General features: G+C 54.5%; 1 protein-coding gene across 1 annotated transcript; it reads right to left on the minus strand.

Moving 5' to 3' along the window:
- Positions 1-639: 639 nt before the first annotated feature.
- On the minus strand, positions 640-23,328 carry kcnj12a (potassium inwardly rectifying channel subfamily J member 12a). Its single transcript, XM_028813983.2, has 2 exons — positions 23,054-23,328; positions 640-2,413 (listed from the first exon to the last, which is right to left on the minus strand). Exon 2 carries the CDS (start codon positions 2,299-2,301, stop codon positions 1,003-1,005), a length of 1,299 nt encoding a protein of 432 aa, XP_028669816.1. The 5' UTR covers positions 2,302-2,413; positions 23,054-23,328; the 3' UTR covers positions 640-1,002.
- Positions 23,329-27,061: the final 3,733 nt, after the last annotated feature.

Consider the following 27,061-nt stretch of genomic DNA (forward strand, 5'->3'; position numbering starts at 1 on the left):
CAGGATATCCCGCTGTGTGCCCCACAGGGAAGTGGAAGATGCTCAGAAGACGTCCAGAAAGCCGTGTCCAGTGATTTCATGACCTCCGGCAGGACGCCTCTTTAAAACCAAACTCCTACCCTGACGTCTCGAGGACGCCGCACGTGATTGGACCTGAAGACTTTGTAGGGCGATTTGGCGGACAGGCAGCGACTGCACATCGTCGTGTGGATTCAGGGAGGACAGCGGACCCTCAGACCGAGACCACCGGTCCGGTGGGCTGTGTGCGCCATTCTGGACGTTACTTTGTGGTGCCTTCAGTTCTCGCCTTTCTTTGTAACACTAGAGGGCGCTGCATGAATTAAGAAAATATTCACACGTGAAAACGTTTTGATGGCAATATTGCTTTCTGTTATTGGGATGTCTGTGAAAAGCTAATAAAATTTCATATATAAATATATATTTTCATATTTACGTATATTTATATATATATATATAGAGAGAGAGAGAGAGAAGTGTATTCCTAAATAAATAACTCTCTAATAACAGCTACCCTTAACACGAAATTCCCCGACGTCCCTTTGTGCCATTCAGCGTATCGTTTCTTTGTTTTCTTGCATCGTCATGGTGATGCCATCCACTGCAGATCCCGTACCGCCCTGCTTGGATTGCGGTGCACCCTGGGAGCCGAGACAGCGATACCAGAAACGACCAAAAAGTCACCAAAGGAGGAGGAGGAGGAAGAGGAGGGGCCGCGGCAGGCTGGCTGTCTGTACAGGCCGAAGCGAAGCGGGCAGGCAGGCGGGTATTTAGGCGGGCGCCCTCCTTGTGCCTTGTCTCTCTGCATTGCTGCACTTAAAGCTTCTTACAAAAAGAAATTCAAGTTTTCTCGAAGGAGGGCGAGGATGCCGACTCGAGTCTCCTTCTGCCCGCAGGTGGCACCCGTGTCTCCTTGCCCCGTCACGTGTTTTTTCCCCCTATGGCACTTGCACTGATGTTCTTGTCGAAAGCCACCCCCGGCCATCAAATCTCCGATTCCCTCCTGTAGGACCTCTGGTCCAGCGCTATGGTCGCCTGTAGCCGATCGAATTCATGCCGGCTGTCCGGGCTCAGGTCCCCCAGGACCCTGCTGTCCTCGTCCTCCTCCTCCTCGTCCTCCTCGTCCCTGCTCATGAACGCCAGCTCGTTCTCGTAACAGAAGGAGTTGGCGCTGGGCACCAAGAACTTGTTCTCCACCATGTCCTTGGCACTGCAGCGCGGCGTCGACGGCACCTCGTAGGTTTTGTGGAAGTGCGAGTAGTCCACCTTGAACTGGTTCTTCTCCTCGAAGAGCACCGGCTCGAAGCGCTGGCCCCACAGGATCTCGGTGGACAAGTAGGAGCTGCGGGCCTGGGTGGTCATGGCCGTCGCCTCCACCATCCCCTCCAGGATGACCACGATCTCGAAGTCGGCCGCCTCCAGGTCCTGCTTGCTGATGCCGTACAGCGGGCTCTCTTCGTCGATTTCGTGCAGGATGGTGATGGGCGAGACCAGGAAGATGCGATCGAGGCCCTTGTCGAAGCCCACGTTGATGTCGATTTGGTCGAGGGGTATGTACTCGCCCTCCTCAGTGATCCGCGGCTTTATGAGCTGCGCCCTGACGTGAGCCTCCACGATGTGGCTCCTCCGCAGGTTGCCCACCCGCCACATGAGGCAGAGTTTGCCGTCCCGCATGGCGATGACGGCGTTGTGGCTGAACAGCAGCGTCTGGGCTCTCTTTTTGGGCCGCGCCATCTTTGCCATGATGGCGCCGATCATGAAAGAGTCGATGACACAGCCGACAATGGACTGGAAGACCACCATGAAAACGGCGATGGGGCACTCCTCTGTGACACAGCGGAACCCGTAGCCGATGGTGGTCTGCGTCTCGATGGAGAAAAGGAACGCGGCGACGAAGCCGTTGACTTGCAGGACGCAGGGTTTGAAGTTGTCGTCGCCCGTCGGGTTGTCCAGGTCGCCGTGGAGCAGAGCGATGAGCCAGAAGGCGAGTCCAAAGGCCAGCCACGACACGAGGAAGGCGAGCGAGAAGATCAGGAGCATGTAGCGCCAGCGAATGTCCACGCAGGTCGTGAAGATGTCCGCCATGTAGCGCTGAGACTTGTCGTCCATATTGGTAAACTCCACGTTACACTGGCCATTTTTCTTCACGAAGCGATTCCTGCACTTGCGCCGCGTGTGGATTTTCCCGTTGCCGAAGCCGTTCACTCCGGGCATGGTGGTGAGCCTCAGGCCGTCTTCCTCCGAGGACACGATGCTGTAGCGGTTCACCTTGCCGACGCTCATCCCTACCACGGGTATGAGAGGCGATCTCGGAGGTCTCGTAGTCTCCTCCGGCACATGGAGAGCGACGTGCTGCTGCCGGCCCCTCTTTGCACCGTCGACATCCGGTGGACCCCTGGGAAGCAAAGGATATCAGCGTTAGTCTGGCGTGAACGCACACACCTCGAGGCAGACCACCACGGCAGACCCCTCTGGCTTGTTGTTTTTGCCTTTCCTTTGCTCCTCTGTCATTTTTGGATTACGGTGAAAGATCCTCGATTTGCCTCCGTCCCACTGTGCCAGGGGTTTTACGGTCTCCCCTCCCTTGAATGGCCTTTTTTACGCATGGGTGGGCAGCTTGTGGAACGGTGGTGGCAGCTGTAGGGGGACTTGGGACAGCTCACGCATGGGCACACTTTTAGGGGTGGGCACAGAAAGGCTGCCACACTGGGAACGAGAGGTCACAGAGGACTAAGGGCCTGAGTTGGGACATCGAGGGAGGCACAAACAGGCCGAAAGGACCAGTCACCCAAAGCCAGGAGAACCTCACCCTGCAAATCGATTTGTGCGCTGGCATAGCCCACTGGGATCTGGGACCCTGGCCAGAAACTTGGACGCCATTGGCAGCAGAGCGCCATCTTAAATAGCAACTGCGTCACATGTCACGGCATCCAGTTGTCAGTGGGCAGCAGTGGTGGTCCGTCACGAGCAGCACATGGAAGGGTGGCACAAAAAGTGACAATAAAAATATCAATCGTGACACAAAGTCAAGCAAACCCCAAGACCTCACATTGTGAAGCAGTGCTGAGTGTGTGAGTGTGAATGTGTAAGTGTGTGTGCTGTACGTCCCTATGTATCACTGCTAGTGTGTGTCTGCCAGTGTGTGCCAATGTGTGGGAGCCTTTAGGAATGCGTGTGTGTGTGTGTGTGTCAGGATGTGTATGTGTGTGTGTGTGTAAGTATGTGTGTGTGTGTTTAAATGAAGGCGGTGTGAGTTCAGCGAGTGTGCACATGTGTGTAGGTCAGTGTGCGTTCACACACGTATATGTAGGTGTGTTTGTGTGCGCTTGTCCATGAGAGTGTACGGGTGAGGGGGTCTTTGTGAGCCCCCCATCCAATCAGCTTTCACCGTTTGACCAGACTTTGTGTGCTGATGGTGGTCTCTGCCTTTGAGTACTTGAGCGCCCCCTGCCTGCCGGCCGCCCCCCTGGGCCCACAACGGCCGCACAAAACTCCACGGAGCACGACTGCCTTTTCTGATCACCGATGCCCACCTCACTCCCCCTGAGTCTTCCTCTCCGTTTCCGTGGTGCCGCCCCTCACTTCTATTATTCAGGGGATTGGCATCGACGCTCTCATTCCTGCTTCGGTGGTCTTCACACCACGTCATGTTTTTACTCGACACGCCGAGTGCCGCAGCCCCCCTTCTGCTGCTCCGCTGCGTGTTTTCTCATCTGTCTTGTAATGCTGATCGCTGTGAAAGGCGCTATATAAAATGAACGCTGCTTATTTGTCAGTCTGCCCCCTGAATCTCCGGCCCACCCCTGCATACATTTTTAATTTAGGGGTCACTTCAGTCGCCTCTCATGGGTTTTCAAATTCACTCTGAAGAAGTGAAACGCAGCGGGATGAAGGTCAGGGCCGGGGGGGGGGGGGGCTCATGCATGTCCCACCAGCCACCCACCCATTCATTTACTGATCTCATAACACCAGCTGAGGGTCGGGTAGCCCTGGCAGCACAAGGGCCAGCACCCCAACTGAAGTAATTGGCACAGCTTGTGGGGTGTGGAAAAAAAACCCATGGGGGGGGCATGGGATGGAAACACAAACTCCAAAGACAGACCTAAATTTGGAGCCAGGGTTCTGCTGCCAAGACGTAACAGTCATAACCATTGTGCCAACATGCCACCATGCCACTCATTGAACCAAACAGTCGGTTGGTTTGCATACAAAATCTCGCTGACATGGTGGACGTGTTGTCTCCAGGATTCTGACACCAGTAGAACATAAAGGGAGGTCGAGGTCCTTGGTTGTGTCCCTGTGCCATCTGACTCACTAACTGGCACCCATCAGGACCTGCCTGTCCGTCCGTCGTCACCATTGAGCCCAAAGCTCGTCACGTTCCTCAAATCTACGGACAGCCGCAGCCCTGCAGGTCGTGAGGGCAGACGGGCAGCGCGTCTCAGTTTGATGTCGCCTCGTTCTGTGTGCACTTGCGTGGTGGGCGCCAGCTTCGCTTTGAGACCCTCCAACCTCTTCCATCAGATGGACTTGGCTGGAGTGACGCCGACGGAGAGCCGCCCGCTTTTTAGATTCAACAGAAGACGAGGATCTGGGAAACTCAGCGAAATCCAGCGCCGGCGTCGCATGCGGTGTGACACGAAAGTGCTGTGGCATAGAGGGAGGCACCTGTCGCCCCTATCTGTAACCGCGAGCAACGCAAGAGCTGCGCCCACCAGCCCACCTGCCCACCGGCCAGATAAAAGTGGCAGGTGTAAGACAAGGCACGGGAACGCGCACTCGCTTACACGAACACACGCGTGCAAAACGTGACGCGATCATCCCTCGGGACTGTCAATCAGGCCGCGCTGAATGCAGCGCATGCGCCGTGGAAAACCCGCAAACCCCTCGCCGAGACAAAAAAAAACCAAAAACTGTTATTGGAAAGTGATGAGCGGGGAGGACTGGTGGGAGAACGCTGGTGCTGGAAACCCAGACCTACATTTAGACCCTGGCATCGACAACTGAGGGCGACAGTGGCGGCTTCTGAGTGAAATCCGCTTGTCTGCACGACGTAATTAGCGACGTACTGGACATGGCGGTGACTTCAGTGACATCTGAAATGAAAGGCTGGCTAAAGACATCAATAAATGAAGATCAGTTAGTAAAGAGTCCAGCGGGGGTGTCCTCGGCGAAAGTGACAATATTAAGAAGAGGCTGGCACGATTTGACCGTCTCTTATATAGCGCCTTTCCTATCTATCTATCTATCTATCTATCTATCTATCTATCTATCTATCTATCTATCTATCTATCATATAGCGCCTTGTCACTTGATACAGAGTATGACGTGTTGATTTCCCAGCTGAGTCGCTCCAAGTCGCAGAGCCCCCTAAACGAAGATCATAACGCCGCGCAGTTCCTCGCTGGCCCAGCAGCTCCTCGAACCCCCGCCGTCCGCCGCCCGCCCATCAGAGCCGCACACGCCGCCCCTTCACCCGCCTGTTTCTTAGCTTCTCTAAATCAAACTGCAGCACCGGACGACTTGAGTCATTTTGCGGTTTGATCCACGACACGTGAGTCGCTTGGGTAAAGGCCACTGTCCCATTGTGTGACACGTGTGACACGGCGGGTTGCCGTCACCTCCGCTTATTTGTCTGTCCCTGTGAACACCCAAAGACGCCTCCAAAGGTGCCCCCGTGTAGTCACGTGTGTAACGGACTGCCAGACCCCCCAAGTGGTGGGCTGGCTAGGCTCCGCCCCCCCGTGACCTTGAGCTGGATTAAGCGGCAGATCGAACGCTCACTCCTATTTGAGACTCGGGGTCGTGTCGCCCGTGTCGCTTGTGTTCCTTGTCACCTTTCTGTGGTCCGCGTGCACGTGTGCTCGGAGCGGCCGGGAGATATTTGGGTTCAAACCGAGTTCGTTCCTCTGGGTGCCCGCGATTGGCTGCCGAAGTGGTTGTTGGTAGCACGCCACACTTTACGGCACGTGCCCCCATCGTCACCCTCTAATCTATTTCGACAGCTCTCTGGTGAGCACAGGGTGGCAAGCCGACCCCTGGCACTCAGTCTCTTGGCGCCTTAGAAGACCGACGTATCCGCGACATGGTGCCCAAGCGGCTCTTCAGAGTGACGCCATAAAAACCTCCACATGGGGGTCCCAGAAAGCGCCTTTTGCTCGCCCCAATCGGTAATGGGATCCACAAATAGATAACAACAGATTTGTAAAAACGGGGGCTCTCGCTGCATTCAGTCACAGGGGCTCAGCTCAGGGGGTCTTCATCTGCCAGTGTCCCGATACGCCGCCTCCCAGGCCATTCAAGGTTTAGGTTTCGTCCACACATTTGGGACTTTTTTAAACCAAAGATCCCGTCCAGACCCCACGAGGAACCACACGACCCCGTAAAGAGCCATCAGTGGACCGGACGTCCTCACCGAGTTACACCTTTGTGGCACAAATCGACTTTGGCACTCGGGCTGTTCATCGGTGGTCTCGGGTCTGCTGTGACCGCCAGTTGTGTCCTCTGTGCGTTTCTTTGCATCCCCGGCTGTTCTCCGCGCTTTGTAAGACTGGGCTGGACAGGCGCTATATCGAGCCCCCCGACCACTCACCGCGTTCACGTGGCACAGTCAGTGTCGCTAAGCGCTTGTGACAGCCTCATCGGGATTTTGGAAGACATTAAAGCCAATCAAATTTAGCCGTGTGACAGCACTGCATGATCAGCGCCACCACCGCCGCCACTGCGAATATCCGGCCTGAGGTCGTTTGTAGCGTGACAACGGGGACCCGAGGGCAGCTTCGGCGGAACTCAGCAATGTCACGCAGGCTGGCAGTGAATGAGCCAGACGTCTCGGGGGGGTGGGGGGGGGAGTTGGTCTGAAGGCTGCATTAGGAGCTCTAGAACTTCAAAGAGATCGGGCTCGGCTTTATATAGCGCCCCTCAAATAAAACCTGGAATATCCGGCGTATGGGACACACCTTCCTGTGACGTCACTCCGCATTGTCCCTGCTCAGGTGGTCAGCTGTGCCCCCGTCGTTGTTTACGCGAAGGAGGAAAGAGACGGGAGCTGCGGTTTAGGGCTAAGAGTCTCAAATCGATCCTGTTGTCCTCCTCCTCATCCCACGGATCGAGGGCAGCGCTGCCAGTCACAGGGGGCGAGGCGGCAATACCACGGGGACCGAGCGCCAGTCATTGGTCCGGTCCTAAGAGGGTCAGCTCGCATTAAGAGCCCCACTTCTTAAGTCCACGGACTCCCATCAGCTTAACGTAACGTGGGGTCTCCCACCCTTGTGTTCAGTCGGCAGAGACTACGGGACGGGGGGAGGGGGCAGAGATTTTCACCTTTGATCAGATTTGATTGTGTCATCAAGGGGGGGGTCCTCCTTTGGTGATTTTGTTTCATCGAGTGGTGGGGGAGAAGTGGCATTGGTATAAAGGGGCACCCAGAACACCTTGATGGCATACCCGCCTCGCTTCAGGTGACTGAGGACTGTGAGAATGGGTGGGCCTACCTGGACAAGCCAACCGTAAAGCAATGAGTGGGCAGCTCCTGGAGGGAACGCAGACCGGGCACTCACAATGTCACATTTCATGACTTCCGGTTTGAGGGGGTGGTCTCATTGCCCGGGTTTGTCACCCAGTTTCACACTTCCGAAGCAGTGCCAGCTAGCCCCTTTCTCTGACATGGGCATTTAGGACATCACACAGGAAGGGGGCTCACCTGTCCGATGTCTCAGCTTTTTCAGACCACTCAAAGCCTTCACGTTCGGCCGTCACTAGCTGGGCTCACGATAAGGAATGTGCCAGTCACATTGCCAGTCGCCCAGTCTGACATTCCCTCCAACTTTAAGTCTTCTAAAGTCCATTTGGCTTCAGATGCGACTCCTAAAGTCTATCAGCCTGGGCGCATGGCCACTGGTTAGCTGGGTGGGCTCACAAAGCTGGGGAGAAGTGTGGCAGACAGGTGGCACCAGACCTCGAGTGAGCAAGGTGTGTAAGGCGGGCACAGGGACCAAGCAGCTAGACAAAGGTAGCTAGTCCAGCTGCAAAAGAAACCAATGGTCAACATAATTGTGTGCCAGGTCTAGAGGCCCATCTCTGCCCCCCCCCCCCACCAGGTTGTTATGTTCTGTTCTGTTTTATTTGTGCCCACAGATGCCATACCCATGAAGCCACGGCACTCACCACTATGCCCCACTACTCCTGTCTGCATGCAGCACTTTGATTTAATCCAATTCAGGGTTCACATGTCAGAGTCTCTCCCAGCAGCAGTGGGCACCAGGCAGGACCCAACCATGGTGGGCACACTCACACACACACCCTTACCCAAATTCTTATGTTGCCAACATTCACAGCATTGGGGACATGGGAGGAGAACTGGGGACTAGTGACTGGCAGCAGAGGGGACAAGGCCAGTGGGGAGTGCCCAGTTGGTGTAAAGTCTTTGTGAAACTGCCAAGGACATGTGGGCACACACACACAGACAATGAGTGGCCAGGGTAGAACTTGAACCCAGCACCCTGGGGGCAGCATCTGTGCCAACCTCCTAATTCATTATTTTACAGGACATGGGGACAGAGCTAAGCCCATTCTATGAAATGACCCTGGGTGGGCTGCCAATCAGTCACAGGGCACAGACCTCGCATGCTAACGCTCATTTATGGAAGGTCTATCCAGAGGTGTCAGGCACATTTTTGGAAAAGGAGACCTGGAGTACCAACCTACAAAATCACAGGGAGAGCATGTCAGTGCCAGGCTGGCGATGAGGATGCCAGGGCTTGAACTAAGGTCACTAGGGGGACTTAGGTACCCTGCCAGCTCAAACTCATTACAGTACAGGGTGGGATTTCAATGCACTCCACGTGGCTGCCCATGCATGTTCACCCATTGTGATCCCACAAGGTGGGCTGGCCGGGTGTCCCCTCGGCCACTTGCTGCCCACCCAGTCCTCCTGATACGTTTGATGGGTGAAGCGCCTCAAGCTGGTGGTGTGAAGCTCCACTAAGAAGGATGAAGAATGGTCAGCTTGTCCAGTCCAACGTGGTGCCAATCAGCTTCGATTTACTGCACCAACTTAGACTGGCATAGTCTGTGACATTCGCTGACCTACCAAAGACACAGACGGTCATTGGGGGGCAGCAGCACATGAGGGGGGTCTGGTCACTTGATCTGGATGTGATGCCTCCACAGCCGCTTTAAGCGTCAGATTCTCACTCGCTCACTCACTCGCTCGCTCAGTTCAGACTGACAGTGCCCACTTGCGGCCCACCCCACAGATGGTTCTATTTGCAGATCGTGGCACCCACTTTGCCACCCTGCCTGTTATTTTTAGCTTCAAGCTGGTTATGAAACTCAGCGATGGCCCAATTGCACCCGAGACGTCAGCAATGGCAGTCTGGCCTCTCAATTGTGCTCAGTGGCAGGGCTGGCAGCGGCTGGCACAGTAGCAGGACTGGCGCCCACAGCTACCTGCGAGCTGGTTTAAGCCAGCTGACCCTTGAGGTGGGCTTGCTGAGTCCCTCCTACAAATTCAACCATTTATAACTGGCAGCAATAGGCACAGAGCAGGGCAGCCATGCAGGGTGTGCCAGCCCATGTGTAGGTTTCTGTACCATCACACCAATAGAGGAAACTCACACAAGCTAAGAGGAGCAGCCAACCACCTGAAGGGGGCACCAGAGCGTGCTGCAGTTCAGGCTGTTTAACACATCAGTACCACCCACTGTGCCAGCAGATGGCAATGCTTTCTTTTGATCCTCCCATGTTTGGACCCTCATCCCCCAGATTTAAAGCCAGGCCAAGGCTTAGTTTCTATGTCTATGATGCCCACCAACTGACGTTGTCCCTTTGGCCCACTGTGACTCAGTGGTACACTTTCCTCAGGTCTTTCTGTGTCACTGACAGCCCTGGCCTGCATTATGGACACTCACTGTGCAAGGCGCTGTATAAGCCCCAAAGGCCCAAGCTTCTGAGGCTGTCCCCAACTCCCAGTGTGACTCTGAGTGCGTCAGGTCACCTCAAAGTGAGCAAAGCAATTCAACTGCATGCAATGAGGGTCTCAGGGCAGTGTCTTCTGAGAAAGGCGCTATATAAACTCATCTCTGACTCCTGGGGCCAGTTTAGAGGACAGTGTTCACACGAGCAAACGTGGAAGCAACTTGAGAGAATGTCATGAGCCAACTGCGAGCAAACCTGTGCAAGGCGCTATATAAAATCCCAAGTTTACAGGTTCATCCAGCATCAGTGACGGGTGGTCTGATTCCGAGCGAGTAAATCAACCTGAGAGTTCATTTCAGCCAAGTCCAAAAACAAGCAGGTTGTGTGCAATGAGGGTCTTGGGACAGCGTCCTCTGTGAAAGGCGCTATATAAGCTTATCTCAGTGGCCAGTTCAGCAGAGGGTGCCTAAATGAGTCAAGTATGGAAACAGCTGGAGTCTGTGGGCACGTTGAACATTCTGGGATTTTGAAAGGTGCTACATAAGATCAGAAGTGTCCCTCAGAGGGACTAAATTCACGCAGTGCACATGCTAAGTATTATGGGATAGTGCTGTCTATGAAAGGCGCTATATAAAGTGAGACACCTCCATCACTTGATGCGAGTCAAATGTTTGATGTTGGCAGACACATGCCAACATGACTCTCTCCTTTGAGTGCCCGCTGTTGACATGTGCCCATTGGCTGGCTGTGCTCTGGCGGGTCATGTTACATAAATCTGGTGGTCTTTGTGCCCCCAAACCCTGTCAGACTGTGATGCTGCCCTTCCTGTCTCAGTCTCTAAGCGCTGACATTGTGACTCGTTGGCGGGCGTGACTGGTGGCCTTTTGATCGTCATTGATGTTTAGTAACAGTCTGTACTTGGTGGTTTATAGTGCCTTTCCCTATATAAATGACACCAGCCTTTGAGTGCGTCACAAGGCCCGCGCATCAAGGCTGCAGCAGGTTCAGCTGTCCTGGCGGGCCTGTCTTTTGTGTTCGGCTCGGCAGTGATAATCTGCCATTGTGTTCCAGAGCTGCTGGCCGAGTGTGGCACCTCCTGCAGAGAGCTTTAAGCACACCATCTGGCCACGTTTCCTTCGATCAGCTCATGTCCTGTGGGGCGCTTTATATCTCCAGCATAGTGCATGAAACCGCATTGGGTTAAAAAAGGGCCATCCGTGGCACAGACCACTTAGCAGGCCCACTATAAAAGTTCAAATACCAGGCTTGGTCTGGCCTGTCACCCTCATGGCGATTGTTCTAGAAATGACAAGAAGATGGCAGTTGGCAACCACCACAATGGGTCAAAAGGTGCTGAACCCTTTAGGGACGTCAGAGTGAAAAATGACATTCAAACTTGGGCTTGCAAAGGGCCTGAACATCAGGCAGGTGCCAATGCTGAATGGGCACCCGCTCACAGAAGCTCTCCTATTAAGTGATCCTGCAAATGTTTGGGGGTGCAGGAGGAAAACTGGCAGAGAACACACAGATGCCACACAGAAACAGCCAAGGGTGGGTGGCATTTCAATGCATGAGTGGCATCAGAATGACTTAAAAATAAGCCTGGCACAGATTATCAGCTGCATTTGTGTCACCAGTCCAGTCACTGATGTGACAAGTCATGTCGCTGTGGCCCGATTTGGACCCCTCTGTGGTCTACAGCATCTCATTGTGGACCCTCGGGTCCCAGTCTTTGTGGCCTGTTGGTCAGACTGACAGCCCTGTTAGCTTATCATTTCACCAGCTCAGCAGACTGAGCCAATCAGGTGTGAGGGGCGGGGCACCAGATTTAAGGTACAGAAATGGAGGAAAAGACAAAACTATAAATGTGTGGGAGCACTCAGTGGAGCATCTGTCTGTGTCTCTGTCTGTCTGTCTGTCTGTGTCTCTGTCTGTCTGTCTGTCTGTCTGTGTCTCTGTCTGTCTGTCTGTCTGTGTGTCTGTCTGTCTACTTCTCTGTCTGCCTGCCTGCCTGCCTGTCTGTCTGTGTCTCTGTCTGTCTGTCTGTGTCTCTGTCTGTCTGTGTGTCTGTCTGTCTGTCTGTCTGTGTCTCTGTCTGTCTGTGTCTCTGTCTGTCTGTCTGTCTGTCTACTTCTCTGTCTGTCTGTCTGCCTGTCTGTGTGTCTGTCTGTCTGTGTCTCTGTCTGTCTGTCTGTCTGTCTGTCTACTTCTCTGTCTGTCTGTCTGCCTGTCTGTGTGTCTGTCTGTCTGTCTGTCTGTGTCTCTGTCTGTCTGTCTGTCTGTCTACTTCTCTGTCTGTCTGTCTGCCTGTCTGTGTGTCTGTCTGTCTGTCTGTCTGTGTGTCTGTCTGTCTGTCTGTCTGTATGTCCATCTGTCCATCACTGATTGCTGTCATGCTGGAAAACCATTGTCTGTCAACCATAAATGATGTCTACATCTGTCAGTCCACCTGTCTGCTTTATAGTGCCTTTCATGTCTATCTATGCTTTGATTTTCCTATTATATAGTGCCTTTCATTTCACTCTGTGCCATATATGCACTGTGCCCACATAAATGTGTGTTTTTACATTTTATGCTCTGCCGTTTAAAGTCACTCTCTACTGTCCCAGGTGGGTTCTCAATGCCCCCCAATCCAAAGCCACTTCTTTTGTTTGTTCATTTTGTGCTCGGACGTCATTTCCGTATTTTTGTGAGATGGCAGACCTGCTGAGGTTGGCACTGACAGAATTCTTGAGCTGTGCTGAATGAAGTTGTCCTCTCTTAAGGGGTCTTCATTCAGCTAATGGCCTCAGGTGGTGTCAGAGCACCTCAGAGTGACTGGTAAGGACGAGAAGACGCCATATGCACGTCAATAAGACGAGGTCCCAGTCCCAACTCGTCAGTCACAGCCTAAGCCACGCCCCAGACAGGTCAGTGGCCAATCAGAGGTGCCCGTCTCTGCCAGCTGACGCGGGCCGATCCAGAGGCCTCAGTCTGAGCGGAGAGAGGAGTTGAAGCTGCCGCTGCGGGGAGGCCGAGGAGGCGGCGGTGACATTTTCCGTTTCCTGGTTACTGTCTCCGGACTCGCCTAATTGCGTTTCGCCGGCTCTCTGATTTCCCCTCGGAGTTATAGAATTATCGGCCTCCACCTCCTCAGTCATGCTCTGCAATAAATGTCAATTCAGGCAGAAATGAGAAGGTCAAACATGAGAGCCGGCCGTCCGACGCGGCCCCAGCGTGCTGATGCTTTTCCTCGCCAGTCCATTTGCCAAGTGACTGATGCATTATGGATACAAATTGATTGTTCGCGAGGTGCCCGATGACAGGCTGGCAGCGTCAATTCGGCAACAACCTTTGGATTAGCACATTTCCCAAATTTGCTCATTTTACGGTTACGGTTTGATTTTGGGAAACACATGCCACCTGAAGACTGGCAATTCCCTCTCAGGAAGGACATGCAACCCAGTGGGCTCATTGGTGCCAGCTGGAAGGTGGCATTGTGCTGGAAAGCACCTTATTGAGGGGGTTATGGCAGCCCTCAAACTCTGAGGTCCTCCCAGAAACTGTGGCGATGGGCACGTCTAGGTTCTAAGGTGGGCAGAGTGTCGAGACATCCTCTGAATTAGAGGGCCTGCATTCTGCGTACATCGGGTATGCATAGCGTGAGGTGGCATGTGGGTGAAGGACACTGTTCAGCCATGTGAGGTACTCTGACCCGTCTGTTTTTATCCTGCCCACTCTTAATGCATGCCCCACACAGTCATGCCATGTGACCACACCCACAGAGACCCGCCCTTGACCACACCTCCAGACTCACACTCACCACACAGTCCTGCCATGTGGCCACGCCCACCCAGTCTCGCTCTAAATACGCCACACACAGCCCAGCCTGTGTCCCGCCTCCAGTTTTGTTCGGGCCACACCCCCTCTTCTTGTGCTGCCAACTGCCATTTTGTGACCCTCAGCCCTGGGTCCTTGCTGCCATTGTCACCTTGTGTCACAGCCCCCCTCGACTTTCACATATCTTGCCTTTCTGCCCGTGCTTCTGCCAGTATCATCACCTGCCCGTCATTGGTCTTTCCATGCCCTCCTGCTATTTGACTTGCTTTGATACCCACACAACTGTCACCACCCATCTTGTCACTCTGCCCCCATTAATCTTCATTCTGTGGGTAAGGCTGGGTACATCAAGTAGGAGGTGGTGGCCCAGAGCAGGCTGGTGACACAACACACTTCACATCCTTTATACTTCAATGCCAGTCAAATGTGAATAATAATGGGCCTCATAAAGTGCCTGGCACCTTGAAGTTAAAATAAGGCTGACGATGAAAGTGGACTGCAGACAGACAGGGGCACAACTCCAGAGTGTAGCTGGCATGTTCTCCCCATACTTCTGTGGGTTACTGCCAGCTGATGGCACTAGTTGGCCTGGCTGTGACTGTCGGGGGCTGACTGCTGCTGAACCGGGTGTACACCAGGATGTAAGGCGCTATATGGTGGGCTTTTTGACAAACCAAAACCAAACGGCATGGACATGCCTAGCAAACCACCAGTGTGGAACACAACCTAAAAAAATGATGGGAAGCCGCGCCATGTGTGCCAAAGTGCCACAGTACCAATCTGAGCCCACCCAGATACAAGCAGGAGGACTCGCCCAGAGAGTCAGGGGTCACCTGGGGTGAGCACTGGACATCCCTACAGAGTCTGAAGCCCACCACGCCAAGTTGCCACCTTCAGTGCCCATGCAGGCTTCACCTGCACTTTCCAAACACCTCCTTCACTCTCGCTGCCCTTCAGCCAACCGACTTACATCACACCGCACGTGTGCCACTCCACATCCTGCTTTGCCCACCCTGGTGGCAGGTTCAGCCACCTCCGCTTCTCTCCACGTCATACGGCCTGATGGTGGACGCGCCCCGTACCCTCTAATCTCCCCAGATGATGGGCCCAGCCAGCACTGCCACCTTGGATTCCAGTGTCACCTGACATATACCCATCATTCGTGGGCCTCTCCATGTTGCCCCAAATCCATCTTGACACTGGGCAGAAGCTCACCTGCCCCTCCGCATTCCCTCATACCCATCTACAGGGTGTGCCCAGCCTCCCCTACCACCTCATATTCTATCAGAGAGTTATGCCAGTGTGACCCCACCTGACGCCACCTGACCTTTGACCTCACATTCGCTCTTATCCATCAACATGGTGGACCTCACCTGGCATTCTACCACCGACATTGGCCGACTTCACAAGCCCTTCTTGGTGTTTCCCTGACCCCCCACCCCCCGAGGTGTACGTAGAGGTTTTCAGCGCCCGGGGACAACTGAAAATTTCGCGCCCCCTCTTATTTGCCAAAATGCAATGGGGAACATCAATTCAGCGCTCCCTGGATGCTGCGCCCGGGGACAGATGTCCCCCCTTGCCCCCCCCGCTACGCCACTGCCCCCCCCCCCATATCCACCTACGTGTGACGGGGGGCTGAGCCTCACCTGCCTTCTCAGACTCCCCCATTGAGTGGACACCTGACACCCACTGACCTATCGGCCTCTCCACAGTCATCCAGAGGTTTGGTTCCTCCTCCCAACCTGCTCTCACATATAACTTGTTGGTGGCCCCCCATATAGTTGGTGGCCCCCACATCGCCTTTCACCTGATATTCTAGCACATCTTGGCCCCCCCGTTCTCTCCCATATCCCCCCAGGGGTTGGTCCAGCCTCATTTGCCTCTCCACCTGCCTCCACATACGGCTGCATGGTGGGTACTCCTTGACCTACAGCCCCTTAGTCTCTCTTACCCATCTAGAAGATGTGCCCAGCGTCACCTGGCACTTCAGATTCTTCTATGCCCCCAAGTTCCCCCATATTTACCCAGCTGCTTTGCCCAGCCTCATGTGTCTCCTCACCTGCCATCACACAGCGGTAGGTGGTGGGCACTCCCTGACCTGTGCCCCCATGTAGATGATGGGCTCAGCCCCAGACAACACTACACAGCCATCACCCGGCTTATGCCAGTGTCAGGTGCACCTCCACATCCTCCGTGTTCACCCAGGGACCTGCCGTTTGCCCGACTGTCAGTCGAGATGTGAGGTGGCCCATATGTGGCACCTGAGGGTCTCACTTTCAGTGGGGTCTGCCAGACTGCACTAGGTGACATTACAGCTCGCCTGACCTGGCATGTGATTCACCGTTGGTGTCGTCCTGATTTGTGGATGAAGGGACACTTTGACAAACGGCACATTGCTTGGGGTGACACGGCCTCTGAAATTCCTGATCTAATGACGGCCCCCCTTCTTTCCCAATTCACCTCTTTGGGAAGTCGCCGGACGAGAGTCGGGATTCGCTCGACTTTGCTGCGCTGGAGTTGTCCCCCCGCGGTGCGCTGCCTCTGCAGTGCTCTTTATTTAAATCTTAATTGCTCTGATGGAGTGGGCCTGTCTTCCATATTCGGAATCCCATTTGTCACGAAGCCCCCTTTGGCGCCACGCGCTCCTGAACGATGATGTCACGAGACCATGAAAATATCGCAGGAGCAATTAATAAAAAGTCGAATGGGTCACAAGGGAGGTGTGCCACTCGGGCATCTCCACCTCCGTCGGACTGCCAGCCGGCCTGCTCACCTCTCATCTTCTTTTGATGCCCACCTGCTCGCCCATTTAAACCAATGATCCCTGCAGCCAGCAGACAAGAGGGCCTTGTGGTGGCCATGTGAAGACCTGGCCTGGCCCGGCTGCTCAGGGAGCCCCCCTCTTTAAAATGCCCAGCGAGGGGCATTCCACCAAGTTCATAATAAATGAATTGAAATGTAACTAATGGAATCAAGATGTCCAAAGTGGGCACTGGGCATACAACTGGGCAGGCTGCTCCAGCCACTCCACTGACTTGCTTTACCAGTTGAGGCCCATGGGTGGTCCTGTGTGTCAAGCCAACACATACAAATGCCAGTCAGGCTTCTGAATGTGCCACTCAAACTGTCATCACAATGAGCCACCGTCACTGATGACGTGGCACTGAAAATGAACCAATGCTGTCAATGAGGACTTGACGCCCGTGTCCGGCTGACTGTGACACTTTGTGTTTGCAGGCAGTCACAAGGACACCAGCGGCCACACACTGCCCAATGGCCAACCAGCTGCGGGGACTGCCAGTGGAGTATGCCAGCAGAGTGCCAACGGCATGTCAGTAATGCAGCAAAGCACCAATTTGGAAAGAAACTGAAATGTCACAAAGGACACTGCTCTGTCACCAGAGGGTCAGAAGGGCAGGACACCAACCCACTCAGTATCTGTTTGGCCTCCCTACCACTTGGGAGTCAGCTGAGAGGGGCACCCCCACAGGTACTAGAGTACCACCCATATGGGGGGGGTTCCCTGACGTGCCCACATTTTCTTGTCACTGTCCTTTGCCTCACTTGGTGGCACACCCCAGGTGATGAGCTGACACCTGTCCCCATTAGCATTGGCACCCAGACTCTCGGATTTGAACCCGTGTCGCAGAGTTCAGGCAGATTCCTCGGCGGTCTCTCGAACTCGGCTGGTCACACTTTCATTCTGCTGCACTGCAGATGTAATGAGCCGTTACCATGGCAACCCGCCTCACCTGCCAAATACGAGGAGCACAGAGAGCCGACACACCTGAGCACCGAGCCCACCTCGTCTCCTCAATCAGGCCTTCAGCTTGAGACCACCATGATATGACAAGGGGCCCAGCGGTGGTCAGAGAACATAGGGACGGGGGCCACGTGTCCAGTAGTGGGTGACCCCAGTCGTGTGACTGTCACATAAACCATAGAGGACTTCAGAACAAAGGTCACATGGACAGGGAATGGGTGACACAGAAATGTAAGGCGCTATATGAACACTTGGTCACACAACACGGACGTCAGACATTCTGACAAGTGTCCAGGGAGAGTCAAACATGGCATCGGCAAAGCAGCCTGGGCAATGGGGTGACAGGGATGGCTCTAGGGGACAGTAGCCATCAAGTGGCATGAAGGGCACACCTAAGCAGCAAAGTGAGGCATGGATCCAGCAAAGGGGTTTCCTGCAGTGGCTGGGAGCTCCACAAGTGTTTGCCTAAGAGGTGCCAGCAGACGGGTGGCATATGCTGGCACGCCTGACGTGCTGCTCCTCCTCTACAACTGGCTGAACCCACCGGAGTGCGAACAGCAACACAAAGCCTGGCAGGCAGCGTACACATTTCCTCCAGACTGGCATACATGGCACCACTCACGGCGCAGAGCTTCACTTCAACAGGACCAGTGTGCAAACTGGGGGAGTAGCCCCCCTTATGTGAGATCAGCCAGACTGACCGCAGGTAAACTGGGAACAGTAAGGGGGTCCAAGATGAGATGAGAAAACCCCACAGGCCTGAGAGGGGACCATGAGACTAATACGGGGACCTCTGCCATGTTGACAGGCTGGTGACCATATCAAGAGCCAACGCACACAGTGTGACTCACTCCTAGACTCCAGGCAAAGAGCCCACCTGACAAAGTGTGGCGGCCCCCAGTGTCTGCCTCGCTTGTAATGGCCAGCCAGTCTGTGCAGTCCGAACCTGCGGTTGGCTCATGTCCGCCTCAATTGTGATCTGCTGCCTATCACAGTCACCTGCCTCAGACCTAGTGCTCCCATACAAGTCCCTGCCACCTACCTCGCTTTTACACTTCACCCAGTCTATGCCAGCTGGCCAGTCTCTGTCACCAGTGCCACTTTTTGGCTGGCCTCACTCCAAGTGCTTCCATGCCAGTCCGTGCCTCACTTTTAACCTCTGCCAGTCTGTGTGAGCTGACTCGCTCTTGACTTTTGGCCAGTCTCTGTCACCTGCCTCACTTTACACCAATGCCACTCCACTGTTACCACCTGGCCAGTCCCTGTCACCTGCCCGACTTTTAGCTTCCAGTGTTCTGTGCCTCTTTCTTAACCTCTCTCATTTTTAAGTCATGCCAGTCTCCGTCACCGTGCCATCTGTTCCAGCTGCTCCTCACCCTGAAAATGGTTGTCGGCTCCAGGTGGATTTGCGCGTTCTGCGTTTTCTTTATTTGTAGCGTTACGGTAGGTGAGTGCGCGTGCGCGACTGTGCATGCGCGCGCGTGTCCAATCTGAATGCACGCTTGAAGTGCGTGTGTCACGTTACACGCTCTTGTGTTTCTCGCGTTTGTCACAGGCGCTCCTGCGCAAGTCGCGTTTGGGGACAATCTGTTGCTTTGCTCCGAAAATGCTTTAGATGACTCAAACACAGTCCTTGTCTGTCACCCGCCTGCCCCCTTTTTGTCACCTGCCCATGCCTCCTTGTCCTTTGCTCTTTTCCAGCCCTAAATTTCGCCCCCTTGTGTTGCTCTTTTAGTGTCCCAGTGGCATTTCTTGAAGCCAAACGGTTCGCTCCTGAGATCAGGCGGGGGGGGGGGGGGGGGGGGGGGGTCACATTTAGCCTTGTCGTGTCAGGTCCCCCCTCGACTGGACTCGGTGGTCTTATCGTAGATGGGCGGGCATTCCCAAGACCGGAGTCGACGATTCGGAGTCACTTCTGACCGGCCTGTCCCGCTTGCTTCGCTTCATATCGGCAATTGACACGTCGATTCGGCCGGCCTTCGTGGTGACCCGGCCGGCATAAAAGAGCAGGAGACGACGGGGACCCTCTGGGGGCCGAGTGGCCTGTGCCAGCCTGCCAATCGAGCAGCGCGCTGAAGTGCGTGAGCGCCACGCGGCCGTCATGTTCGTCCCTCGCGGCTTCACACAGCGGGCGTCTCGGTTCTCTGCGGCAACGCAGGCCGTGAACTTTCGTTGGCATTTTTCAGCAGCGGGTCCCATGTTGTCAGTGATGTAACGAACCCACTGAGAGATGGGCACCTCCGCGTCTTCACGCTTTATTAAATGCCAGTGAGCTCCGTTCGCGAGCCCGGTAGCTCAGGTGAGACCTACCACCACCAGAGGGCGTCACTCGGGGTTGGCGAGGGGTATTGGTGAGGGCAGCGGGCGACGAAGGGGACTGTCTTTCTGCCCATCTGTCCGTTTGTATGGACCCCCTTTATTTGTTTAATAAAGCCCACCCTTCAGCTCATGCGCCCCAAAAACTTTTATTTATTCTCTATAGATTGTGAAGTCTAAGCCAAAAGACGACTAAAATGCACAGTGACACGGAACGGGTGTGTGCCAAGCGAGGGGGTTACAGGTGGGGACACAGGAGGGTCACACCATGCTACTGTCAGGGTCCTCCGACCTCCCATATGCCAAGCCTCCTCTGTCCATTGTAGTGAACTGCAGCCTGTCCTGGCACCATCGGTCCAGGATTATAAATATAAATGAATAAATAATCGGGTGCAAGGCAGGCCGGGTAAAGCGGAGCTGGCACTGCGTGTGAAGAGTGAAGGACCGATTGACTAATCAACTGATTGATTGATTGATTGATTGATGCATAGATGGACTGGTTGATTGACTGATTGATCGTTAGACTGGTATGATGTCTCCTTGATCTCATCTTCTCTTTCAGTGCCTGAATGCTTTCACTGAGTTTGCCGGCAGATAAATTCCAAAGCTCCAGCCATCTGAACCACAGCAGCAGCAGAGGCCATCCCAGCAGCATCAGGGCCAAACCCAGACGGGATGCCAGTCTATCGCCTGGAACGCTCCATCACCCACACTTTACTTGAATGGCACATCCAGTTGGTTCTTCGGGCTATGAGAAGGTCCCTAATGTGTGGACAGGACAGTGACATCTTTCATTTCTAGTAGACGACCGACCAGAATAAACAGACCAAGAAAACCTGAAGTGAGCGGTGCGACTGTCCCTTTAAAATCAATCGCTCTTTGGCACTTCATAAAGTCCATCCATGGATATTTATGGACTCTGTTTTGGCTCTAAGGGTCTTGCCGGAACCTTCCTATGGGTTGCTCTGGCACCCTCATTTGTAAGAGTGCCGGTCTGCCCGGAGTTAATGCGCAGACTCAGACAGACGGACGTGAGGAGTGACAGCGCTGACTGCTGCGCCGCCGTGCCATCCAGGCCAGACCTTGACAATGGTGGCCGACTCGCGGTGGATTTGCGTGTTTTCTGTCTTTGTGGCGTTACGGTAAGTGTGTGTGTGTGTCTCACGTTACACGCTCGTATGTTCCTTACTCTAAGCGGTCGCGCGTTTGTCGCTGGCGCTCCTGCGCACGTCGCGTTCGGTGACAATCTGTTGCTTTGCTCCGTTAAAGTGCTGCAGACGAATCAAATGCAAATTGAATTTCATGTCAGGCAACACAACTCCGCGCTGGATTTCGCCGTCGCTTCTCCTCCACTTAGGGGGCTCTTGATTTTATTACAAATACAGCGGGCTCCTCTTTTCGCTGCTCTGCGCTGCTGACTCACAAATTCATGGGGGGCTTTTCGGAGAAAGTCAGTTTAGTGGATTATATAACGGGCCGGATGAGGGCAGAGACTCCGAAAACGGGCGATCGAAACAAAACTCCGTTCACTTCAGGAGGACCCCCGAGTGTCACAAACCGAGCCGCCCGCCCGCAGGTGGTTTGTCGGCCATAGCCTGGCGAGGAGACCCCCAGCCTGGAGAAGAGGACCGCGCGTCTGTTTGGACTGTCCGGGTACAATAAAAGAAAAGAAGACGGCAGCCAAAGACCCCCCCCCCCCCCCGACCCCCCCGCCCAGCAGTGAGCCATTGTGAAGCTCTGGATGAAAGGACGCCTTGAAGGGACTGAAACTGAAACCCTCAACGAGGACGTGAAGTGCGCTGCTGACTGCTAACATTCCAGAGACGACCCCCCATCCCCGACATGTAAATCTTTACGTGAATTTCATAATTAACTTTTGTACTGGGAGCACTGGGTGAAGCCCCCCCCCCATAAAAACACTCTTGTACGAGACTGAAAATTAGTGGGCCAACAGGGGGCAAAGAAGCCGAGGGCGCAGGTAGAAGGGAGGGCGCACCATCTTCATGAAAGCACCCCGAAGTTGAAGCTTCTTCAAGTGCCCACCTGTATGCCCACCTGCCAGCTAAGCACGAGGGGCGATAAGTGCGCTGAATGAATGGGATAAGCGGGGCAGCAGGGACGTGGAGGGAGTGACCCTGTAGTGTGGTGGTCAGTTGGACTGTAGGGACCCCCGAATCTCGACTCGGTCTTAATTCGGAAAGATTAGGCGAATAGGACGGGTGGGCGTGTTGGGCTGAGCGGCCTGGTCTCTGCAGAATTGTCCTCACATTGGAAAGTTGGAAGAGGCGCAATGGTGGCTTTAGACGAAGTCGTGTGGCCCCGCTGGTGTCCTTCTTGACTTTTTATTTATCATCTGCTAAACAAATATAATAATAATAATAATAATAATAATAATAATAATAATAATAATAATAATAATAAAGTCCTGTCACTAACCGCTCAGCCAAACAATCCCACAGCGCATTACGCAGACTCGAAATCAAACGGAACACCTGAACAGCTGACTCGCCTCCCTCAGGGGGCTTTTATGGAGCGAATCGTCCCGAGACCCTCAAAGCCCTGACCTCCCGTCGCAGGGGTCGACTCTGTCTTGCCGCCGCCATAACTAACCGTTGGCATGAAACTTGAAACAAGACAAACGGAGAAGTCAGTCCCGGGGGATGCCCAGGTGGGCTGGCTTAGCTAAGCAGAGAGAGCAGGTAGGCGCAAACACTCGGCAGCCCACCGCTAAGTACCGCTGGAAGCGCTTCGTTTTGATCCGGGAGGACGCAGTCAGGGCGCACTGGAGCTCCGCGATGTGTAGGCTGCTGCTTATCATCATCATCATCATCATAATAAACAATTTGATGATGATGATGATGATGGTGCTCCTTGCAGCTCTCCTGTCACTTTGCTTGTCCCTCTGCCTCTCTCCCCCGATGCTCTTCCGTCGCACCGCCTTTGTTTTCGAACTTGAGCCCCCCGTTTCTTTCTCCGCCCGCCTCTCCGCGTCTCTCGGCTCCCGCTTGTGTAGGCGCCAGGCTGCCTCGGTAAACGGGGATTAGTCGTGTGAATCAGCCTTGCAGGGGGCCACGCGGTAATCAAGGGGCTATATAACACCCGCGCGAGGAGGAGGCCGGCGACACGTGTGTCCACGCAGGTAGGATAGGTGAGGCTTCCTAACAACTCCCCCCACCACTCTTCAAACAGACAACAGGTAAATCCACGGGTCTCACTAACCTTTCGGTGCCCCCCACTCGCGCCGCTCTGCTCCGGGTCTCTGGAGTCGTCCGCAGCCGCCGCCGCCGCCGGGCTTAGCCGCACCTCAGCATCGCCCGGCCTCAGATCGCCTTTTTTTTAATGCACCGGTGGCTGAACCAATCCATCCACTGCAGACCGCAACTGAACAATCTTCTCGGTTCCTTCATCTCCATCAGTCCGCCGGCGCAGGTGTACGTACTCCTTTTCCTCGGTTCTTCTTTTCTCAGAATTCCAAATTTTCTTCCAAAATCCCCAACCCGCCCGCCCACCCTCCCTTTACTCGCACAGTTTAAAGAATGTTCTTCTTTTTCGGAGAGGTGGGGGGGTAGCGGGGAGGGAGGGTGAGGAATGGAAAATGGAAAGGAAAGGGGGGGGGGTCGGGTAGGTGAGGGGGGGGTTCTCTTCTTCAACTTAAGTCTCCCAGTTTCTTTCCCATCCGAAGTCGAAAGGAAGGACGGTGAAAGTGTCAAGGTCGGCTGCCCCGCTTCAGCACCGCGAACAGAGCCGCCCAAGGGTGCAGCGACCGGGCCGAAGGGGCGTCCAGCATCACTCCCGAGACGAGAGCCTGGCGGTATCCATGCGTGTGCTGCGCGAGCCTGGAGTTGTGTCGGCTTGTGAGGACTTGGGGCTTGTTGGGATTCAGTTGTGCCTGTCGCTCTGCGCTTCTAATTGGCCCCGCTCTCTCTCTCTCTCTCTGTCTCTCTCTCTCGCACGCTGTCTGACACGCGCGGCGCGCTCTCGCCCGCTCTTGCTATCTGATCCCGATCGGATGGCGCTCGCTCTCGCTCTTGTTCTCGCTCCCGCTCGCTCTCGTTCTGTTCTCGCGTCACCTCCACCCGCTGTTTTCTGTCCCCGTTCCTACTCCTTGATTGATGTTTCTGCTTCTTTTTTTCCACTAACCTGCCTACTGACTGCACTTTTAAACTGAAGAAAGCAGCCACGTCTTCCTCTTCTTCTTCTCGTCTTCCTCTTCTTCTTCTTCTGCAACCCGACCCCCCTACCCCGACCAGGGTTCGACTTCAGGGCTGATGGGCACTTTGCAGTCCTGGGCTACTCCTCGAGGCAGATTCTGGACAAATGTCTTCATCAGGTTTCTTTGGGACAATTTAATATCCCAGCAGGGACACTCCGTTTCATTATCTTCCGGACAAGCCTCTGTTTGATCCTCGGCCACCAGCGGGAGTTGACATCTGTCTGGTGTCAGTCACCAAGTTCACAGGTGGCTTTTATTTCAGCCCAGTTGCTCTCCCTTGGGGTGGCACGCTGGCACAGTGGCAGTGCTGCTGCCTTACAATAAGGAGACCGGGTTTGCACCCTGGGTGTTCCCTGTGTAGACTTTGTATGTTCCTCCTGTGTCCGCGTGGGTTTCTTTTAGGTGGTCCAGCCCCCCAGTCCATTCAGGGTAGGTGGACTGGCATTACTAAGTTGTCCTCTGCTGTTGTTGGGGTGCTCACCCTGTGGTGGGTTGCCACCCTGTCCAGGTGTTGTTCCTGCCAGCACCCAATGCTTGCTGGGATGAGCTCCAGTTGCCCTGGCTGAACAGCACCCCCCCTTGGTTCACCCCACTGAGGGCACTTATTCATCTTCAATACTCATTCTTGAGGAGTTGGCCAACAGACAAGTCCCTGCCAGGTGCAGCCCCCCCACCCCAAGACGTGTCCGGACCCTCTTGTCACATCTTTTCACCAGAAATCGTTTTTTTGTAAGTGTATTTTCTGTTTATAGTGCCACCCGACACTCCTTGGCATTCAGTGGGTGTCATTTGGATATGAAGGGAGGGCTACTAAAACAAGCTTAACGTTTACCTTATTTGGACAGAGGCCCCTTTTGTGTGGGCACTGCCCACCTCCCTGACCAGCCCGTCAGTGTGGCCCCCTAGTGGTGAAGCCATAGTACATATTCTGAAACCATGCAGGGACCCACACCACAGGCCTGCCGGGGCTCACAGTAAAATACATCACGGGCACTACTCTGTGGAAAGGCGCTATATGAAACATAAAGACCCTCAATGTGACTTCACCCGCCAGCCCTCAAACTGCCCTGGCACACTGGCAGGCCCCCAGTAGCTCTGGACCCATCTTCACTCAGGGTCCTTAAACCTGCCAGAGCCAACGTTCTCCAGATATGCAAACTAAATCAATATAGCGCCTTGAGGTTCACGTGTGACCCTCAGAGTGTCCCTGCCACCCTGTCACCATCACATGGAGACTCACTGCAGCCCCCTAGTGACTGAGACCCTGTAATGTGAGTCACAGACCCAGTGGTTCAGCTGCCATCACCGACTCTCCTTAAGTCAGTCAGAGACACAGGAGGCCACCTGCACTGCACTCTGGAAAGGCGCCATATAAAACCACACGACCATCATGGCCTGCTGGTGTGACCCTGAGAGACCCAAACATCACCTAGCGGTACTTAATGTGTTAAGGGCCTCGGAGTGGAGATCATAGAGGAAAGACGCTATATACAGCCATGAGGTCACACCAGCGACAAACTGTCTGTTCCTGACAGTCATGTGACACGCCAGCACTCACATTCTGGGAGGGTGACAATAATGGCACTTTATGTGTACAAAAAGGCACTACATCACCCGCCAGCGCTCAAAGAGTTTTGTTTCGTCTGTAAAGACCCTTGGAGCGGAGCTCAGTATGGAAAGGGGCTCAAGGTGCCACTCGACCGAGTGCCGAGGGCATGGTTGCTGTGGAAAGGTGCTATATAAAGCCACAAGGCCCTGAATAAGCCACATCACCTGGCAGCCCCCTGTTGGCACCGTGACATGTATTTAAAATTTAAAGGCATACATGGCGGCCCCCCGAGGCCCTTTGATTTCCGGCCATTCACTAACCTCCCTCCACATTTGATTCATTATTGATGAGCCAGGCCTGCTGCACTTAATGGAGGAGAGGCACATGGGGTCAAGAGGGCTGGGCACGTGCCATGACGCCTCACCCCCCTGATCACCAGCTCAGAAGCACCCAACATCTAATTGGTGCCAGGGCAGGGCAGTGCCCGCCTACATTAGTGAGCCCCTGCGGTCCAGTGAGTGGGGGTCTTTGTCCTGCACCACGTATATATAGCGCCCCCCGATGCCCTGCCGAAGTAAACATCCAGGGGAGGACACGAAGCTCAGAGGCCAGCGCTTTTCAAACCATGATGGGCCCCCGGTGGCCACCCTGTTAGCATCACAGCCCCCCAGAGAGCCGCATCTCAGGCAACGGCGCAGGAGCCTAATGAAGTGTGAACTGGCGCACCCTTTCATGCCCAGATGCGCCTCAGCAGGCCCATGGTGCCCGCCACGGCCTGGGCACTCGGCGCCTTTAAGGTGAGCGCTGCGTCTGCAGACATAATTGAGAAGATCAGGAACAGCGAAGACTTCGGTAAAACTCGAGGGGCCGCCTGCAGCTTTGTTTGTGACCGTTTTAGCGGAACTCAGCGGCACAAAGTCGCTTTAGCTTTTGGCAGCGCTTCCTTGGCAAACTCAGGAGGTGGGGGGATGGCGTCCACCCCCCCATTTAAAATATTCAGGTGGTCCACAAAGGTGCCTGACTCGGCCAGACAGCTGCATTGTCGGGCCCAGCCTGCCCTTGGCGTGTCCCTCGGGGGTCTTCTCGCTCGAGGCGCTGACTCTGAGCTGCGTTTGATATTCAATATGGCTGCTTCACCTCGGGGTCTCACTCATGGGGGGCTGCAGCTGTGGCCTCTCACAGAGAGGACGCCAATCATCAGGTCTGCAGGGGGACCCACGTGAAAGGACAAGGGGCCAGGGGGAGGACCGTTACATGAGCTGCAGGTCCGGGTTCAAGGGCACGTGCAGGGCACACGTGAGGCATTCAAAGCCAGCAGAGGAGAAGAGTGTAGCGATGCCCGCCACTGTGCCAGAGAAGTTAGGACTGCCAGTCTGGGACACAAAGTCACACAGCTGCTCAAGGAGGACAAGCAATGTGGGGGACAGCCACAGATGTCACTTGTGCATGAGGGACAGAAGTGGGA

This window comes from Erpetoichthys calabaricus, chromosome 11, assembly GCF_900747795.2.
Source record: "Erpetoichthys calabaricus chromosome 11, fErpCal1.3, whole genome shotgun sequence".
Lineage (NCBI taxonomy): Eukaryota > Metazoa > Chordata > Cladistia > Polypteriformes > Polypteridae > Erpetoichthys > Erpetoichthys calabaricus.

Excerpts from the sequence above, each read along its gene's own strand:
- kcnj12a (XM_028813983.2), bottom strand. The coding sequence starts at position 2,301 with ATGAGCGTCGGCAAGGTGAACCGCTACAGCATCGTGTCCTCGGAGGAA.